This window comes from Tamandua tetradactyla, chromosome 11 (genome assembly GCF_023851605.1).
Source record: "Tamandua tetradactyla isolate mTamTet1 chromosome 11, mTamTet1.pri, whole genome shotgun sequence".
In the NCBI taxonomy this organism is placed as follows: domain Eukaryota; kingdom Metazoa; phylum Chordata; class Mammalia; order Pilosa; family Myrmecophagidae; genus Tamandua; species Tamandua tetradactyla.
In genome coordinates this window covers 80,855,485-80,873,955 of record NC_135337.1, presented here as the reverse complement: position 1 = coordinate 80,873,955, position 18,471 = coordinate 80,855,485, and the positions used below count along the sequence as shown (strand labels likewise).

The 18,471-nt window shown below is 54.4% G+C and overlaps 3 protein-coding genes and 1 non-coding gene across 7 annotated transcripts in view; 2 read left to right on the top strand and 2 right to left on the bottom strand.

The window, feature by feature from the left end:
- The window catches only part of MOB3A (MOB kinase activator 3A), a 32,107-nt gene extending 25,915 nt beyond the window's left edge, over nucleotides 1-6,192 (bottom strand). Inside the window, exon 1 of one of the 2 annotated variants that reach the window (XM_077121261.1) lies at nucleotides 6,079-6,192. The gene's annotated coding sequence lies outside the window, so the exon portion shown is untranslated. Of the gene's footprint in view, nucleotides 1-5,733; nucleotides 6,020-6,078 lie in introns of those variants that run through there. The other variant, XM_077121262.1, reaches the window with a different exon arrangement.
- On the top strand, nucleotides 3,102-3,204 carry LOC143651089 (U6 spliceosomal RNA). Its single transcript, XR_013159829.1, has one exon. It is a non-coding gene; the product is annotated as a U6 spliceosomal RNA (small nuclear RNA).
- A 455-nt stretch (nucleotides 6,193-6,647) lies between the features above and the next one.
- Nucleotides 6,648-8,985, top strand: IZUMO4 (IZUMO family member 4). 2 transcript variants are annotated; one of them, XM_077121264.1, is made up of 10 exons: nucleotides 6,650-6,902; nucleotides 6,982-7,062; nucleotides 7,145-7,216; nucleotides 7,529-7,555; nucleotides 7,653-7,728; nucleotides 7,833-7,880; nucleotides 7,970-7,984; nucleotides 8,257-8,274; nucleotides 8,444-8,458; nucleotides 8,686-8,985. In XM_077121264.1, exons 1-10 carry the CDS (start codon nucleotides 6,689-6,691, stop codon nucleotides 8,774-8,776), a joined length of 657 nt encoding a protein of 218 aa, XP_076977379.1. In that variant the 5' UTR covers nucleotides 6,650-6,688; the 3' UTR covers nucleotides 8,777-8,985. The 2 variants fall into 2 exon arrangements, with proteins under 2 accessions (XP_076977381.1, XP_076977379.1); XM_077121266.1 differs by lacking the exon at nucleotides 7,529-7,555 and having other exon boundaries at nucleotides 6,648-6,902.
- Nucleotides 8,986-10,092: 1,107 nt separating this feature from the next.
- AP3D1 (adaptor related protein complex 3 subunit delta 1) overlaps nucleotides 10,093-18,471 on the bottom strand; it is a 62,056-nt gene continuing 53,677 nt past the window's right edge. For both annotated transcript variants that reach the window (XM_077121258.1, XM_077121259.1), the window contains 11 exons: nucleotides 17,442-17,619; nucleotides 16,653-16,718; nucleotides 16,056-16,160; nucleotides 15,101-15,250; nucleotides 14,835-14,882; nucleotides 14,451-14,640; nucleotides 13,833-13,921; nucleotides 13,591-13,676; nucleotides 13,148-13,269; nucleotides 12,911-12,990; nucleotides 10,093-11,361 (listed from right to left, as the gene is read on the bottom strand). In XM_077121258.1, the coding sequence (XP_076977373.1) occupies nucleotides 11,266-11,361; nucleotides 12,911-12,990; nucleotides 13,148-13,269; nucleotides 13,591-13,676; nucleotides 13,833-13,921; nucleotides 14,451-14,640; nucleotides 14,835-14,882; nucleotides 15,101-15,250; nucleotides 16,056-16,160; nucleotides 16,653-16,718; nucleotides 17,442-17,619 (1,210 nt within the window). In that variant the 3' untranslated portion in view covers nucleotides 10,093-11,265. The remainder of the gene's footprint in view (nucleotides 11,362-12,910; nucleotides 12,991-13,147; nucleotides 13,270-13,590; nucleotides 13,677-13,832; nucleotides 13,922-14,450; nucleotides 14,641-14,834; nucleotides 14,883-15,100; nucleotides 15,251-16,055; nucleotides 16,161-16,652; nucleotides 16,719-17,441; nucleotides 17,620-18,471) is intronic.

Sequence of the window (18,471 nt, the reverse complement as noted above, 5' to 3'; positions counted from 1 at the left end):
TGGCTGTCTTTTTGTTGTTGAGTTGAATAATCTCTTTATAAATTCTGGATACTAGACCCTTATCTGATATGTCATTTCCAAATATTGTCTCCCATTGTGTAGGCTGTCTTTCTACTTTCTTGATGAAGTTCTCTGATGCACAAAAGTGTTTAATTTTGAGAAGCTCCCATTTATTTATTTCCTTCTTCAGTGTTCTTGCTTTAGGTTTAAGGTCCATAAAACCACCTCCAGTTGTAAGATCCATAAGATATCTCCCAACATTTTCCTCTAACTGTTTTATGGTCTTAGACCTAATGTTTAGATCTTTGATCCATTTTGAGTTAACTTTTGTATAGGGTGTGAGAGATGGGTCTTCTTTCATTCTTTTGCATATGGATATCCAGTTCTCTAGGCACCATTTATTGAAGAGACTGTTCTGTCCCAGGTGAGTTGGCTTGACTGCCTTATCAAAGATCAAATGTCCATAGATGAGAGGGTCTATATCTGAGCACTCTATTCGATTCCATTGGTCGATATATCTATCTTTATGCCAATACCATGCTGTTTTGACCACTGTGGCTTCATAATATGCCTTAAAGTCAGGCAGCGCGAGACCTCCAGCTTCGTTTTTTTTCCTCAAGATGTTTTTAGCAATTCGGGGTACCCTGCCCTTCCAGATAAATTTGCTTATTGGTTTTTCTATTTCTGAAAAATATGTTGTTGGGATTTTGATTGGTATTGCATTGAATCTGTAAATCAATTTAGGTAGGATTGACATCTTAACTATATTTAGTCTTCCAATCCATGAACACGGTACGCCCTTCCATCTATTTAGGTCTTCTGTGATTTCTTTTAACAGTTTTTTGTAGTTTTCTTTATATAGGTTTTTTGTCTCTTTGGTTAAATTTATTCCTAGGTATTTTATTCTTTTAGTTGCGATTGTAAATGGGATTCGTTTCTTGATTTCTACCTCAGCTTGTTCATTACTAGTGTATAGAAAAGCTACAGATTTTTGAATGTTGATCTTGTAGCCTGCTACTTTGCTGTACTCATTTATTAGCTCTAGTAATTTTGTTGTGGATTTTTCTGGGTTTTCTACATATAGTATCATATCGTCTGCAAACAGTGATAGTTTTACTTCTTCCTTTCCAATTTTGATGCCTTGTATTTCTTTTTCTTGCCTAATTGCTCTGGCTAGAACTTCCAACACAATGTTGAATAATAGTGGTGATAGTGGACATCCTTGTCTTGTTCCTGATCTTAGGGGGAAAGTTTTCAATTTTTCCCCATTGAGGATGATATTAGCTGTGGGTTTTTCATATATTCCCTCTATCATTTTATTAAATTTCCTTTTTAAAAGCAGTTCCAATTCTGGCAAACCACATTCTGGAGACTTGCAAACTAACACAAAAGCCTTGAAGGAAACAAACAAACAAAAAAAGCCAAAAACTGTGGGAGATAAAAAGGAGAGGAGAACCCCATGTGAGAGTGGATCTTGGTGTAGAAAGTAGAGGACAGGTCGTCGCTTGCCCTCCACGGGTTCAAAGTGGGGGCCGGGGAGGGTCCCTCGCAGCCCACCTGGCTGGAAGGGAAAGTCACCACCTCCCAAGACAACTCAGCCCAGGCAAGACACTTCAGTCCCCCCAAAATCAAGGTCGGCACTTTCACAGGCTCTGAAAAAGAACAAAGTGCCTCCCCGAGGACAGAGCACTTCCGATGTGCTGTGCGCAGTGAGAGAAGTAAGTTTTGAAACAATTGGCTCTTGGGGGCTCTTTCGTTAAATAATAATGATCGTGGATTGGCCCATTCGTGAAAAATAGGGCAGCTGTCGGTGCCCCCCGGAGTGAGGTTACGGGGGAAATTCCCTCTCTGTGTCATGAATTTCCTCCAGGACTCCTTGTGGGAACTGGACATTTTTTTTTCCCCCGATCTGGATATAAAAGAACAACAAGAGCAAAAAAAAAAAAAAGTGATTCCCGTATCATCACAGGGAAAAAAGGAAGTGGGCCTGGGAGGGGCACGTGGGTGTACTGTTCGAGCTGAAGCTTTTGTCTTCTTCCCCGGCTGGTGCTGGGGGGGGGGGTCCCAGACCCTGACCACCCCTGTCTGATGGCAGAGGCCCCCCCTCCATGGGACAGTAGAGATCCATCCCTGCTTTCTGATGGTGGAGTCCCAACCCCCGTCTGATAACAGAGATTCCATCCTGTTTGATGGTGGAGCGCCCACCCATCTGATAGCAGAGATTCCGCGCCCCCACCGTCTGATGGCAGAGGAGTCCCCCCCCCATCTGATAGCAGAGATTCCCTCCTTCCCACCCCCCCAGCCCCCAGAGCTGGGCCAAGTCTTTGCAAAACGCAGCAGGGAAGGCCTTCTTCCCAGAACCCAACTTCCTCGCCTGGGCTTGCCCTTTTCTGGTGAAACCATCTGGACCTCTGACTTCCAGGAAAGCAGGAACTGGACTTGCAGTCTGGGGCCCGTCTACAGCGTCCAATAGAGTAAAGACCTCATTTCTCAGTCGCTGTGGGTGGAATTTTTTTTTTTTTTTTTTTTGGCTCCTTGAACTTCTGCTTTGGGAGGCACTTGAAACGGGAAAATAACTCACTGCAGGATAGTACCAGGTGAGTTTGCAGAGAACGAGCTGCTGAAGGAAGGCCCTTCCACCCGCCACAGGCCGCCATTAAAAACACAATTTAGGACATGAACGGTCTAAAAAGTCCGGGAACTAAAAATCAACAGGCGCTTTGAAAATCCACCCCGCCCCCACCCCTAGGAGGTTTAAAAGACTGTTTTTGCTGAGCAAGAGAGCGAGGCAGTTAGTTTAAAACATTCCTCATTGTAAAAGGGAACTTAGAATTCTTGGTACTCGGTTGGGATTTGTCCTGGAAGTTGTTTGGCAAGCTCCCAGCAGGTGGAAAGCAGGAGGCACAGTCAGTGTCGCAAGGGTATAAAGGTGACTTAACACAAATCAAAACCACAGACGATTATCAAAAAAAAAAAAAAAAAAAAAAAAAAAAGAAAATCACAGTGCTGGCGAGGATGCAGAGAAATGGGAGCCCTCGTGCGTTGCTGGTGGGAATGTAAAATGGTGCAGCTGCCGTGGGAAGCAGTGAAACACAGGGTCCTTGCTTTGGCAGCATTTACACCAAAACTGGAACCATACAGAGCAGGTTGGCACGGCTTCTGAACAAGGACGATGCACACATGCGTAAAGTGGTCCATATTTAAGAAAGAAAAAGTTAAACCTAGAATTACCATAGGACCCAGGAGTCCTACTTTCAGGTGTGTACCCCAGAGAACTGAAAACAAGGGCTCAGCAGTGGCTCCTACACAAATGTTCATTGCAGCACGATTCACAAGTGCCAAAAGGTGGAAGCCACCTGAGTGTCTGCCAGTGAATGAATAGAGACACAAAGTGGGGCCCACCCCGGTGGTGGAATATTATGCGGCCCTGAAAAGGAATGGAGAGCCAGTCTGTGCTACTACACAGCTGCCATAAGACATCATGTTGAGTGAAAGAAGCCAGATGCAAAAGGATAGATATAGTGCGGTTCCCCTCATAAGGAACAGTCAGATGAGGCATGTTCACTGAAACAGAAAGTGGCTTGGTGGTTGCCAGGGCTCTGGCGTGGGGAATGCAGGAAATGGGGAATTACAGCTTAAGTGGGCACAGAATTTCTCTTTGGGGTGATGAGAAAGTGCTGGAAGTAGGAGTAGCAATTACACAACATTGTGAATGTGTAACGGCACTGAACTAAATGGCTAAAGTACGTATTTTCCAACAGTAAGAAAAATAAAGAACCCCCTACAGTCCTCTCCTTCAGGGAAGTTTGAATTAGAACTGCAGTTGATGTGAGTTCACCGATGGCTACATGCTGACATTTGGGCCAGTCCTTCGAGGAACTGGCCACACTGAAAGGATAATAAAGCCACAAAGGCGAGGCAGAAAACAATCAACTCCAGGAAAGCAGGGACCCTGCTCTCCCCGACAGAACCCCAACTTTGTGGGACAGCACTTCATCACGTTACATATCTGCTGAAAGAACAGACGCCACGGAAGGTACTACAAATCTAATGCGAGCCGCTTACGTCCTTTCAAGTTTTCTAGTAGTCATGTTAACAAGCAAAAACGGAACCAGGAGAAATTAATATGCACCCTCTAATGTAACCCCATGGGGCTGAGACATCATTTCAACACATTGCGGATGGAGAAATATTCATGAGGTCACTTGCTTCTCTTTATTTTTTGTCCCCCACACCCAGTCTCTGAGGTTCGGGGTGCGCTTTACACTTGCAGTGCATCTGGGCTGTAACTGGCCACTCTCCAAGTGGACAGCAGGGCGCTGGAGGGCTCAGAGGGTCCTGATTTGGCCCTCTGGGAAGGTGAGACATTCACCCAACATGGAATGCGAGGAGAAGACGCAAAGGCCGCTGTGGGGAGGCGCTGGCTTTTGCTTTACCTGTTCCCATGCTCAGAAAAACTTATCAGACATCGGATTCTGGATCTTTCCAGGGTTGTTGGGGATGGAAGCATGTACCCGGGAAAGGACGCATCTGAGTCCTAACCCAGGGGCTGTGGCCCTCAACCCAACCTAATCTGTGCAGGTGGAGGCTATCTCAAGGCAGGACATTCGCATGCAGTCAGGTGGCAGAAGTCAGAAGCAGGGAGCAATCAGAAGCCAGAGAAGAGAGAGAGACTGCCAGGGGACAGATGCCTCAGGCACTGGACATTACTGGTCTGGGTGGGAGCAGGCATGGCTTGGCCAAAACCTGGCTTTGAGGCTTGCTTAAGCCAAGCCACCTGGGGCCTTTGTCACAGAGGCCCCGGCAGGCGGAGATGCCACTCAGTCATCCTTTATGGATGCTGGACGGGGTGACACCCCAAGTCCCCTGCACCTCCAATGCACACACACACACTTACACACACATGCAAAAATTCCATCTTCCCTTATTTTGAAACAAGAGCAAAGAAGTGAATCCATGAGCACAGAAATAGGAAACCAAGTTTTATCTCACAAGTCAGAACCCAGGGCTGAAATTATTCCCCAGGGAAAGTTCCAGTCTGGCATTGGGGGTCTCAGGTCCCAGCCCAGCTGCCTCGGTGGAAAGGTGGGGCCGAAAAGAGCCCCCTGCTACCTTAGGAAATGAGAAAGCAGCTGGCTGGGGCCTGCAGCTGGCAAGGTCACTGCTCTCTGCTCCCGGAAAAAGAAGAAGTTCAAAGCCACAAGGTACAGGCGGGTGTTCAGGTTGTCAAGTACGCAAAGAGGCGTGTGCAGGAGGATGTCAAAAAATGTAGGCGACTGGCTCAGTTCAACCCCGACAGCGCTGGAGAAAAGCATGCCGGAAAAAGAAGAGTGGGCGCGGTCACCGCACACCTCCAAAGCACTACTGGGTGGCAGAATCCCCGGGCTTGATTTGAGTCTTTTGGGCCTTTCCCTCCCTTCTTATGAAATATATGGTCACTGGAAACAAACTCAAGCGCCCAGCAGGGTCGGAAGAAGGGAGGTTTCACACCCAGAGAGCGGCCTGGAGCTTTACAAGGCTCCCCCCAACTCCACCCCACCCCCACCCCCGTCCTCTGCGCGCGTTTCCTCTAGGTGGGAGGCCAGGGGTCCTGGCAGCGGGTAGGGTCGCGCGGGCCCCAGGAGGGGACCCCAGAGGACATTGGTAATGACCAACTCCAAAGGATGGCCACCTCCGAGGATGGCCGGCCGCGGCTCCCTCCCGCCGCCCACGGTCGTCCCTTCCGTCCCATACTGACGCCCCGCCGCCCGCTTTCGCCTCTTCAGTCGGATCGGGACTTCCCGCCGCCCTCTTTCGCCTCTTCTCTCGGATGGGGTCTCCCCGCCGCCCGCGTTCGTCCCGGCTGTCCCACAGGGATTCCCCCGCCGCCCGCGTTCGTCCCGACGGCCCCACAGGGATTCCCCGTTGCCCGCGTTCGCCCATTCCTGGGCCTCAGTCTTCCCGCTGCCCGCGATTGTCCCTTCTGTCCCATAGAAGCTCCCGGCCGACCGCGTTCGCCTCTTTTGTCGAATCGGAACTCCCCGCCGCCCGCGTTCGGTCCCGTCTGTCGGATCGGGACTCCCGGCCGCCAGTGCTCACCCGCTCGCGCACCGGTCTCCGCTCCCGCCGCCGCCGCTCCCGCAGTCGCCGCCAGCAGCCCGTTGGGTCCTCGCGCCTCGCGCCCTGCCCTGCCCCGCGGAGGCACACGGTGTCGCAATGCGCAAGCCGCGGAGGAACACGCCGGCAGCAAGCCCCGCCCAGACCCTGCCCGCGAGCTCCGGATCTACATCCCTTAAAGTGACAGCACCGTCCATCCCGGAGGGCGCCAAGGGGCCCTTGATTTGACGGAGGCGCGTGAAGCTAAAGGTCCCGGAAGCCATCCTGGAAGGAGGGACACCTCGACCCTCCCCGGGCCTTGATCAAGGGCCGTGGGGCGGCTAGGCGCTGGAGCGTGCTGTTGCCTAGCAACCGGGGGCGGCTCCTGACGCCATTGGCTGGTGCCCGCGGCTCGAGGGAGAGGACAGAGCTTGCGCGGTAGTCGGCGCGTGGGGTGAGGCCAATCCCGGGCGGGACCCGCTCCGAGTGGCGGCGGGCGGGCAGGGCCTGGTGGGAGGCCTGCTCGGTCAGTTGCCCGGGGAGGTGGAGTCCGCGCGGGGGGCGTGGCGCGGGCGGCGCCGTTGGTTGGCCGGCGGGCGGGCGGGGGCGGGCCATGGCCTTCCTGCTGTGTCTGGGTCTGACGGCGGCGCTGGCCCAGGGCTGCCTGCACTGCCACGGCAACTTCTCGGAGAAGTTCTCCTTCTACCGCCACCACGTGAACCTCAAGTCCTGGTGGGTGGGCGACATCCCCGTGTCGGGCGCGCTGCTCACCGACTGGAGCCAGGACACGATGAAGGAGCTGCACTTGGCCATTCCCGCTGACATCAGTGAGTCCCGGACCCCAGCTCGGGCCAGCCCAGGCCCCAGACCCCCGGGCCCTCACCCACCTCCTTCTGCCGCCCCCAGCCCGGGAAAAGCTGGACCAAGTGGCGAACGTCGTGTACCAAAGGATGGATCTGCTGTACCGGGGGAAGATGTACTTTCCGGGTAAGGGCGCAGCCGACCCAGCCGAGAACCCCTCCCTTGATCGTCTGGGCCTGACCCGCCTCCCTCGGGCTCCCTCTGCCAGGGTATTTCCCCAATGAGCTGCGAGCCATCTTCAGGGACCAGGTGCACCTCATCCAGGACGCCATCATCGAGAGTGAGCAAGATGGGGTCCCCGGGGGGGCCGAGCTGGGTAGAACCGCGCACCCCTGTCACATTCCCGAGCCCCCACAAGGCTGGAGGGATGTGACTAGGCACCTGGCTCCATGCTGGCCAATAGGACAGACACAGCAGGGACACGGGGACAGAGGAGACCCCAACGGGGTCACAGGCGCCAAGCAGAGTAGCCCCTGCCCATGTGGTTGATTCAGTCGCATCTGGGAGATCCCTTCCCCCTGGTGGCTATGGGGGACGGGGGTCAGAACGGGGTGGCCCAGGGGGAACCCACTGTCTCCTTGTCCTTGAACAGGCCGCATTGATTGTCAGCGTCACTGCGGTAAGTGGAGCTTCGCTCCCTGGAGATGCAGCATGGCCCTGGGGCCGTTCGGGGTAAGAGGCAGAGGGAAATCTGTGGCCCTCTGGTCTTGTTGCAGGAATCTTCCAGTACGAGACCATCTCCTGCAATAACTGCACGGACTCCCATGTTGTCTGCTTTGGCTACAACTGCGAGTAGGGGATCAGGCAGGGCATGTGGCCATGCTGGGGCTCTGCTATGCATGGGGGGTGAGGATGGAGGTTTTGCCTCCCACTCCAAAGCCCCCGTGTCCCCACAGGTCATCACTGCAGTGGGAGAGAGCTGTGCAGGGTCTCCTTCGCTACATGTGAGCTGGGGTCCGTGGGCTGTTTGGCTGGGCTTGGGGCCCAACTGAGGTCACCTGGTCTCCTGAGTCTATCCTCATTGTCATTGCAGAAATAAGTGGCACAAGTAAGTTCCCCTTTCCTTAAATCCCACGAGTTGTGCCAAAGGCAGTGCACGTGCAGGGTGAGTATGTACAGAGAGCAGGGACTCTGGGCCCATGGAGGGGCCACCAGCAGCAGCAGGAACTCAACTGCTGTGGACGCTGCTGCTACCCCACTCCCTGTGGCCAGAGGCTAAGCCTTTCCCCATGGGTGTGTGTCCTGGTGGAGGGGACCCAGGTTAACAGGCACAGCATGGCCTCATGCACAGCATCTAACCGGAGCCCTTGTGTCTTTCAGAGAGGACACCAGGACAAGGTAGGATTGCTGGCCTGGCCTTCTGGAAGGGAGGCAAGGGGTGGAGGGCGGGTGGCCGGGCATGGACGTGCCGGGGTCAGGATGCAACCTTTGCAAGTGTTGCCACTTCACGGACAAACCATGAACTCCTTTCTCCTCCTCTAATTCCACGGATGCCCGGGACACACAGGAATACCCCAGCTTTGTGAGTAACCCGTGCTGGGGTGGGGTGGGGGCGGGGTGCTTGTAAACCAGAGATGAACACCCAATGGCCAGTGTGCCACAGGACCCCCATCCCATGCTCTCCTGCAGCCCTGGCCAGGTGGACTTCTGGGATTGCTATCCAACCTGGTGGGACACACTGGAGCCCCATGCCCCTGGGGAGGGAGGCAGAGGGGAGACAGAGGGCTGATGGCACCCTTCCCCCTGCAGCCTGATCTCGCAGAGCTTCACGTGCCTTGAGCCCCCGCTCCTTGCCAATCTGACCCTGGAGAACGCCTCCGAGTGCCTCACCCAGCACTGAGGCCAGCGGACGTACCCCTGATGCTGCTGGGGAGCAGACTCAGCTTGGCTATCCCAGCTGCACCTACTAGGCAGGCTGGGTGCTGCCCCTGGGGTCCACCCAACTTAGCCCAAGGATCCCTGGGGCGGGAGGAGGGGGAAGGGAGATTGGTTTGTATATAACAAGATCATAGAGCAATTTGCTATATTGATTAAACTCCCCTTCCATTTCTTGTAAATGATTTCTTGGGGAAGGAAGAGCCCCGGAGGCCTCTGGGGCTAGTGGCATAGTCAGAGGGTGAGGTGGCACTAAAGGGCAGAAGTTATAGGCCTGGCCTCAGGCTGGCTAGCGCAGACCCTGCCCTCAGGTCCAGTCCTACTCCCAAGCAAATCCCACAGCAACCCACCTAAGCACATGCGTGGAGGGTACAGGGAAACTAATGCACCTAAGTAGGTACTTATGAGTCCTCAAAGCAAGACTGCAGTTTAGGTGAAAAGATGTCAGCCTTGATGGAAACAAACCCAGGAACTGCCATCTTGGCCACAGCTTCTCTCTCGGCTCAAGAGCACAGAGCATGAGATGGAGGATTTGATCACTGACTGAGTGTTCATTAAGCAGATCCGCAGGGAGGGAAAACAGCCTGGGAACCCAAAGTGGTGCCAGGAGGGACTTCTGTCTATGCACTTGTGGTGGATCATCAGCACAGCTCTGGGGTGGGAGGGGGTTGGGGGGGTGGGGGCCTGGCCCCCTTTTCTGCCTCTGCTGGAGCTGCCTGCCTGAACTCTTGTCCCTTTCCATGTTTTCTCCAGCATTTGAGGGACAGGACCCCTTGTACAAGGGCCTCCTGCCGGGCTCTCTGGAGATGATACTGTGTTAGTGTCATGTGTTTCAATAGGAAAAGTCTAAAATCCGGTCCTGAAAACACAACACATGGGAAACAAAGCAGTGCATGGGGAAACTCTGGAGTCATATCCTGGAGACTGCAGATGGCCCTGAAGGTTGCCCTGCCCCGGGCCCACAGCCAGCTGATGCCCTCCAGGGCCTGTGCGGTGGGAGCCCAGAGGTGGGCACCAGCACAGAACACCACAGCCGCTGCGGGAGGGGGGCTGGTGCTGACAAACCAGGTGCCCTCAGGTTTCCCCAGATAACCATGGGAAACGGGATCCCAGATGGTGTTTTCAGGCCCAACAACCTCCAAGGAGGGCTGATGGTGAGAAGTGGTGTGTGCCCGGGCAGGGAGGGACCCTGGGGAAGCCGCCCTCCCTGGGGCTCATGGGGTCAGTTCCTGCTGATTCTGTTTTACTTCTGCTGATCCAGTGTGACTCAAAACATGAACATCTGCTTTACAATTTTATTGGATCATCTTGACACAAAATCGTTACAGCAGCATGATATGCCTCTCTCCTTTATACGGGAATGTCGATAGCAAATAAATTCTTATATAACACATCATACAGTTTCAAAATTCTAGAATCACTGCACGGGATTCTGTAATAGATTACATGCTAAAGTGACAGTTTTCATCAAAACGAAAAGTTAAAATGTCACCAAGGACCGTCATCTGAGGAAAGTTCAGTCTCACAGCTGGCCAGCATGAGAGGGGCCGGCCAGAGGGCAAGAGGGCTCATCCTCCCTGGTTCCTCTGCCCCTCCGCCCCCCGGCAGCCCGGGGACCACGTGAAGACAAACCTCACGGTGTGGACAGGGACAAGGTGAGGGGACAAGGACTTACAGAATGCCAAAACCTCCAAAACAAAGCCCAACAGGTATACCAAGGAGGAAAAAATCAAAGTCCCAGGACCTGCTCTGTCAGTGATTCTGACTAGAAGTTGCCACAATGGCAGGCTCACCCCCGGCCCCCAGGTCCTCACCTCGGCATCCAAGCTCCCTGAGCCCTGCAGCTCGGCCCTCAACCAGGGTTCTGGAGCCATGCCGGCTCAACCCTGGCCACCAGCATATTGACACAGCACAGGAGGATGACACCAAGGATGCCAACAGTGGACAATGACCTGCGCTGACCAACTCCTTTGCCATCACCTCTCCACAGGTCCCACCGGTTGGGATGTTTTGAGGCCCTCAGGACTTGGGTGGTTTTACAGAAGGGGGTGCAAAACTTCCCTCCTACGATGCCAAAGTCGGGTCATGGCAGGTATAGGGGGCAGTCGCTCTCGGTCCTCGGGTGGCCCCTGTGAGTGCGGAGGCTCTGCCTGCGAGGACAGCCAGCCCTGCTCAGAGCAGGGAGAGGGGGGAGTGGAGTCAGGCAGGAGGGACTGCCGGCCACAGTAGCCCCTCCTTAGGTTGGGGGCTGGTATTGGGGGCTTCTTGCCACAGAGATTGAGAAAAGTCAAAGTAAAAGGACAATAAAAAAAATCAATGCGACATGTACCCTCGGGCTGTCTGAAGAGCAGGCGCAGGGGCTGGACCTGGCCCCGGGGGACAAAGGAACGACAGAGCATTTGAAGTCGGCCTTGTGGGATGGGCTCCCACCACAGCAACATTCCCCAGCAGCCGTCAGCACTTGGCCAGTGTCGCCTTCATCTCCTCCAGCAGGTTGCTGAGCAGGGTGGAATCGCTACACTTCCCATCAACCGACACAGAATTCTCACCCTGAAGGAGGCAGCAGGTGAAACAAGTAAATACTATGTCACAACTACATCTTTCTATGCTTCAGTGCTTAGGCAAGTATTAAAACACCAAACATTTAAAAGAAGGGGTTCCAGGCGTGATACATCCGTCCCCTCATTGAGTGGCACTTGAGACCCAGGGCTGGACATGTACACGGCTCTCTAAGGACGCTGAACCGTCGGTGGTAGGATGAAGACCAGAAATGGAAGGTCCAGACTAAAGTTTTCTCCCTTCTGGTCCTCCTTCCACAAGGTCCCAGAGGAAGACCTTGGGGAAGGGGACCCCTGAGGGTGTTTATGAAGCCTGGGGTTCCCCTAAGCAAGCACAACCTAACAAGAGCTGAATGGATGGACAAGGGTGTGGGTGGACGGCCCTAGGAGGGCTGTGAGGCCTGAACCCACAGGAGGCAGGTTGGGTCACACAGCCTGAACCAAACCCGATCAACTGGCTGCTGAAATAGAACCACCAGCCTTCACCACAGTATGCACAAAACATCCAGGGCATAATCCAGAGGCACGCGGTAGACAAACACCTAGGAAGCCTCAGTTCACATGGAAAGACCATCGACAGATAGCGGAACCACGTGATAGACTTTGAAGTCACTATTGTACAGATGTTCCAACCAGGAACCCTTTGAAACAAATGTCAAAAAGTGAAAATCTCAGAAAGGAAATAGACGATATAAAGGAGAAACAAACAGAACTTTAGAGAAAAGTCAAGAGAATTCATCAGCCTCTAGCCAGGCTAACTAAGAAAAAGAGAGAGAGTGCAAAACCCACACAGGAAGGAGAGAGGAGGCCACTGCCACAACCCTGAGGGCATTAGGAAGAGATGCTACTAACAACACTACACATACACATTCAACAATAAACTAGATGAAATGGACGAATTCCTTGAAAAACACTGACTGCGAAAACTGACCTGAGATGAACGAGATAACCTGAAGCGTCGTCCCAGAGCTACTACAGAGAGAAACTGAATGTGTGGGTAAAAGCCTTCTCAAACCAAAACCCCTATGTCTAGAGCATTTCATTGGTGAATTCTTCCAAATATTTAAGGGAGACGTAACCCTGACTGGACACAGTCTCTTCTGGAAAACAGAAGAGGGACACTTTCCAACTCATTTTATGAGGCCACCATCACCCTGCTGCCCAAACTAGAAAAGATACAAATAAAACTCACAGACCAACACTCCTTATAAACAGAGGCAGAACACCCAGCAAAATACCAACAAATTGAATTCACCAACATAATACAAAGAACTCTGCTCAGAATGTATGTTAACAAAAAGACTGTTCTGGAAATGGAACAGTGGAAGAGGAAGAAAGACAGTGGGGGCCAAGACACAACCTCTGAGCATGGGGATCGAAGGGCACCCACAAAGCGGGCAGGAGGATGAGCCCCACTTTCCAGGGGAGTGACTCTGGGCCTGGCCGCCCTGCCTGCTTGGATGCCAGGACCCCTCCCCGACCTCTCGCCCAAAAGGGCCCACAGGCGCCCCACCCCAACGCGGCCTACGGGGACACCTCACCTTCTTCACCAAGAGGCAGATGTGGTGGCCCTGGATGGAGCGGCTGTACATGGAGGCGCAGGAGTCCACCCGCTCCACAACTGCAAGGGCGCAGGGCGACGGGTGAGGGCTGTACCCCAGGGGCACCTCTCCCCAGCCTACCCTACCCCTGAAGTAGGAAGTGATGAGGGATGATGTCCTGGCCAGAAAAGGGAAATGCACAGGCCAAGGTGCTATTAGCCAAGTACCACCCCTTACCAGAAAAATGGTGGTGGAAGCAGATCTTTGCCAGAAGGTTCTGGAAAGACATACTGATGCCGTCGACTTTGATTGAACTCATGCCCAGATCCCCAGACTCCAATAACTTGGCAAAGGCGTCACTGTGAAAAAGACCCAGGAAGGAAGGTCATGGAAAACCAGGCGCGGGACCCTGCAGGTGCCCATTGGCTGGGACAGACACCAGGCCAAGGAAGACTGAGGGTCTTTTGTGGTTTGCTGGGGGTCAGTAGGTCTCCCAGGAAAGGTAGAACATGCCAGCTTTTCTGCTTTAACAGGACTTGGAAGTCACTGCAGGAAATGCCAGTCAGTCCCTGTGCTCACCTCCCAGGAGGGAGAAGAGAGGTACAAGAAAAGTCCAAGGAACGAGGGGTGGGTGTGATACTCCTCAGCCCATCCTCATCTCAGCACAACTGGGCCCTTACCTATAACAAGGTGTTGTGACCAAGTAGGAGGAGCAACTGAAGTGCAGCTTGAAGTCGAGCTTTTCATGGGTTGATCCTTCATCATTCTGCAAGCAAGCAAGGGTGACTTAGGTGAAAGAGGAGCTGCAGGCTGCTGGGCTCGCCTGAGCCCTGCTCTGGAACCCTCAGGCTGGTGCATCACCTGCCTGCCCAGTTGGGGCACCTGGCGGTGAGCCGGGGGCTGCCAACAGAGGGCCACGTACCTTGGCAATGAAGGATAGGGTCCCCTTGAGCTTCTGGGCCATGACGATGCTCTGGATGGTGAACACGAACTGTGCTTCATTGGAGACGCCTGGGGAGGGCAAAAGAGCAGAGGCCTGAGCAGTGCGCAGCTCCTAAGATGAGACGGGGCCAAGGAGGGCCCAGAGAGGCAGCATCCCCCAGGCAGGCAGCAGGGAATGCAGGCCTGCCTTCAGAGCCACCTCCCCTTTCTGCCCCGCAGGTGGGCAGGAAGCCGGTATCATCCCCCAGGGGAGTCGTGGAGGCAGAAACAAGGGGCTCCATACGGGGCTCCTTCTTGGTATCTTCCTTCTGGCCTGTTTGGTTTCTGCCCAAAAGGCCAGCTCTTTCCCCCATGTGACAGCACAAAGACGAAAAATGAAGAACTTGCTGGAAAGCCTCTTTGTGGGGACAGAGCCGCACCCAGGGCAGGCAGCTCCACAGGCCGAGACCAGGCTGTGAGGGCCAGAACTGCAGGCCAAGGTGGCACATGAACATGAGGCCCCAGCAGGACCTACTTGGAGTGCTGTGTCTCCAGGCTGTGCACACCACCCACGTCACAGGGAGACCTAGACAGTAGCAGACCTGGGCCACAGCCTCACCTGGTGGGAGCTGGAAAGGTACGGGGACTCCATCGTGTACAGAGGCACCCTCTGGTCGGGTCATTTTGGTGTTGAGCGAGTCCAGCACGTTGAGCTCCATGCTCTTCAGGAAGCTGCTGCTCTGATTCTCCAAAATCACAGACACGGTGACCCGGCTGTCCTCCTGCAGGCTGCCTTGGAGATCATAGGTCTGCAGACAGGGCCTCACAGTCAGGTGGGGCGGCAGGAAGCCCATCAGGGACCTCCAGGGCTTTGCCACAGGCCAAGAGGATGAGCAAGGCCATCACAGGGAATGGGCATGCTTTTACTTTTTGATTAATTATAAAATGGTTCATGTTCTTTGCACCAGCCCTTCTGCCAGCCGAGAAAGGGCCCCATACTCACCATCTTAATGTAAGAGTTCTCAGCGAGAAGGCAGTAACTAGACATAGGCTGGGAAAAAGAAAGGCAGCTTCAGGCGCCAGGGCCCAGGAGGCTTCCGCTCAAGGAGCAAGGTCAGGTTGACGACCCCAGACAACGCCAGGGAACGTCACCATCACCCCGAGACTGGGGTGCTAGGGCCTGCCCTGTCCTTCACTGGTTCCAGAACCCCCTGGCCGAGGTCCCGCCCTGCCTGGGAGGGGACAGGAGGCGCATGAAGTACCCCTCACCGGGAGAGGCTCCTCATCTAGCGTGCCGTTCTGGATGGACTCCACTGCTGCTTCGTCACCACGATGCTGCTGCTTCTTTGACTTTTTTTTGTCTTTTGACTTTTCTTCCTTCTCCTTCTTATGCTTCTTCTTTTTAGGCTTAAGAGATTTCTGAAACAAAGGTGAACAGAATATCAGCCCCCACACTGGCCTGGGAAAGAAATGCCTCTTCCTGTGGCAGGTGTTTAGGCTGTGGGTCCCCAGGGATGGAACACGGCCGGACCGAGCTGAGCAAGGGACTCAGAGCCTGCTGGTCACCAGCATAAGCCAGCACAGCCCAGGAGGAGCTGCCTGCTGGGGTAGGGTGCAGGGGATCTGGAAGGGCCCCAGGAAGGAGAGCACAAGACCACACAGGAACGTGCACACACACGTTCACAGCAGGAGTCACTGTCGTCAAAGGGAACGACAGCCCAGGCGTCCACTGACGAAGACCAAAAACACAAACTGTGGTGCAAGTGGACAAAGACTCAGCCACAAGAAGGAATGACGTCCCGATCTACGCTGCAGCGTGACGGACCCCAGGATGTGAGGCTGTGGGGTGTCAGGCAGACCCAAAACGAAACACTGCCTGATTCCACTGACACGACACATCCAGGACAGGCAACTCCATGGAGAGAGGGGGAGACAAGTAGCTGCTGAGGGTGGGGAGGGAGAGCCTGCGGGCACAGGGCCTCTTTCTGGGGTGCTGATGGTGGTGGTGGATATGTGACCTGTGACAGTACTACATCAGTGAACTGCATGTTTTACGGAGAATGAACTGCAGGGGATGCAGTCCTGCCGCAGCAAAGGCTGGTGTTTGGAAAAAAAAAAACCCAGATGATGACCAAAGGGACGCATAGACAGCAGGGTGGTCACCCTCTACGCTTGCACAGCCCAGACCTCACGGGGCCCTCTCTCACACAGCCAGCATCCCCACCTTTTCCTGGTTCCGATCCTTGTCATCCTTGTCCTCTGGCTCCTCCTGCCCATCTTCACCACCCTCCTTCGGGGCTGTGATGACTGTGTCCAGCCTGGGCTCATCCTGGGGAAGGCTGGGATGGTTAGGGGCTCCGGGGGGGATCTGGAGAGCACCTGTGTGGGCTGTCTCCAAGCCAGGCCTGTACCCCCACCAAGGGAGGACTGCATGGGGTGGGAGGTCTCCTCCAAGCAACTGGGAGGGGCAGGAGTATGGACGCACAGGCCCTGATCTACCTTGTCCTGGCTGAGCTCAAGAGGGGGAATGGATGCACAGGCCTTGGCCTGAACCCCAAAGGAGGGTGTGCACATAATGGGGAGGTTCAGGGCTGATGGTGTCATCTGTTCACACTAAGGTAACTGCTGAGTTGGGTCATTGAGACACGGCCAAATAGGAAGGCCAGAGGGTGCTAAGGGTGAGGGCCCCACAGCAGGCAATACTCCAAAAGGGCTGCATACAGACAGGCAGGTACCCCTGGATGCCCTGGGGAGAGCTGGGCTGAGCTACAGGGCTCCAATGGTGGAGGCAAGCAGCACCATGAGGCCACGAGGATCTTACCATTGGCAGGAGTGGGGCGGTGGCAGGTGGTGGCATGGGGGAGAGCCAGAAGTCCAGGTCCTCACCCTGTAACAAGGGAAGTAGCAGCATTGGGTGGCAGAGCCAGCAGGTTCCCTGTCTGTACCCCGGTCACCTCCTCCTGCTGGTCAGTCTAGCTGCCCGGCATACATCAAATGTTCCTGCTCAAGTCCCTGCTGACTCTCGGTCAAGACCAGTGTTTATGGTCCAAGGGGCACCAGGAGGGAGGGGCCGTTGGCTGAAAGGCCTGAGTTCAGAGGGCAGGCTGGTATTTCCAGCTCTGGCTGAAGTTGCTTACGGAGACAACAGTACACACAGACAAGACCCGTTCCCCACCAACCACAGCCCAAGAGGTGGGTGTGGACATGCTGCTCAGGGAGCGATGTGGTTGTACTCTCAGACTAATTAGGTCCCAGCCAGGCTCGGCACTGTGAGAAAACCTCTTTTCATACTCATACCACCTACAGGCATCAACGTGAAAGTGAACATGGGAGAAAGTTTTGGCGTCCTGTGGGGACCTGGGGTGGCGACTAAGGAAGATTGGATATACTCTTGATCATGATATATAACCACTGCAGGCTGCGGACGACAGAGTTGGATCCTCCTGAGGCAACTGTTCGCAGAAATGGCCACAGAGCTCACGGTTGTCTATTGTGAACCCAGCACTTCCCACCCTAATTAGGACATGGTCAACGCCCCTACAACTTCAGGGCTCGGAGCAGGAACAGTCTACTACCCACAAGTTGGGTGGCCACCCTAGTTCAACGTTACCTTCTTCTCCTCCTTTTTCTTCTCTTTGTCTCTCACTTTTTCCTTGTGCTTTTTCTCTTTCTTCTTGGGTTTCTGGCTCTTCTTTTCCACCACAGGGATCTCCTCTTTCTCAGGGGACTTCAAGGTTGCAGTATTTCTATGTTTCTGGACAGGCAGCTTCTCGCTGTCAGCCAAGGGCCTTGAGGTAGGGGAAAGATGGAGAGGCCACCTGGTTGGGGGGGCCAGCTGTGGCCTCATGGCTGGCTGCTTGACCCCTTTCTGCTGTGAGGCAGCAGTTGAGGATGCAGAGAAGCCCCAGGGAGGAGGCAGAGCCCAGAACCCCAGAATCCCTGTACACGCCAGCTCAGCTGTTCCACAGGAGGCAACTGCCTTCCCTTCCAAACCCCAGGCCAAGCTGTTGGTCAACAGAGAGGCGGAGAGGGCAAGGAGGACAAATTGAAGGTGGGCAAAACCTACAAGACAGACAGTGCACTCGCCAGCAGCAGTGCTTATCCTTGGAAGACGCTCAGCACTCTGGGCCAGGTGCCCTTTGCACAGGTGGCACCTCCCCAAGGCGGCACCTCAGGGGTATACATGGCACACTGCCAGCTTGTGAGGACAGCCACAGGAAATGGTCCAGCTGCTCTTAGCTCAAAAAGCTACAGGCCCCAACAAGAGAAAGTGAAGAAGACTGGGGCCATGCCCAAAGCACAGCGAGTGCTGCCCCCAGGGCCAGGCGTGTCGGCAAGCTGAGCCCAGTGGGCTGTGCATGGGAGAGCAGCAGCCAGCCTGTGAGGCAGGCTGCAGGCAGGCTCCACTTACCTGCGCGATTTCCCTGACCCCAGACTGTGAAGCACAAAGACACAGCCAGCCAGCCAAGAAGAGCAGGATGGGGGAGGGACAGAGACAGAGATAGAAGAGGGAGGGTAGAGAGAGCCAGACGGAGTCGGGAGGGAAAAAGAGAATCAGAGAGGGAAGGAAGAAGGGGAAGAGAGAGAATGTAGGAAGTGAAGGAGAGAGAGAGAGTTGAGAAAGAAACAGAAACAGAGAA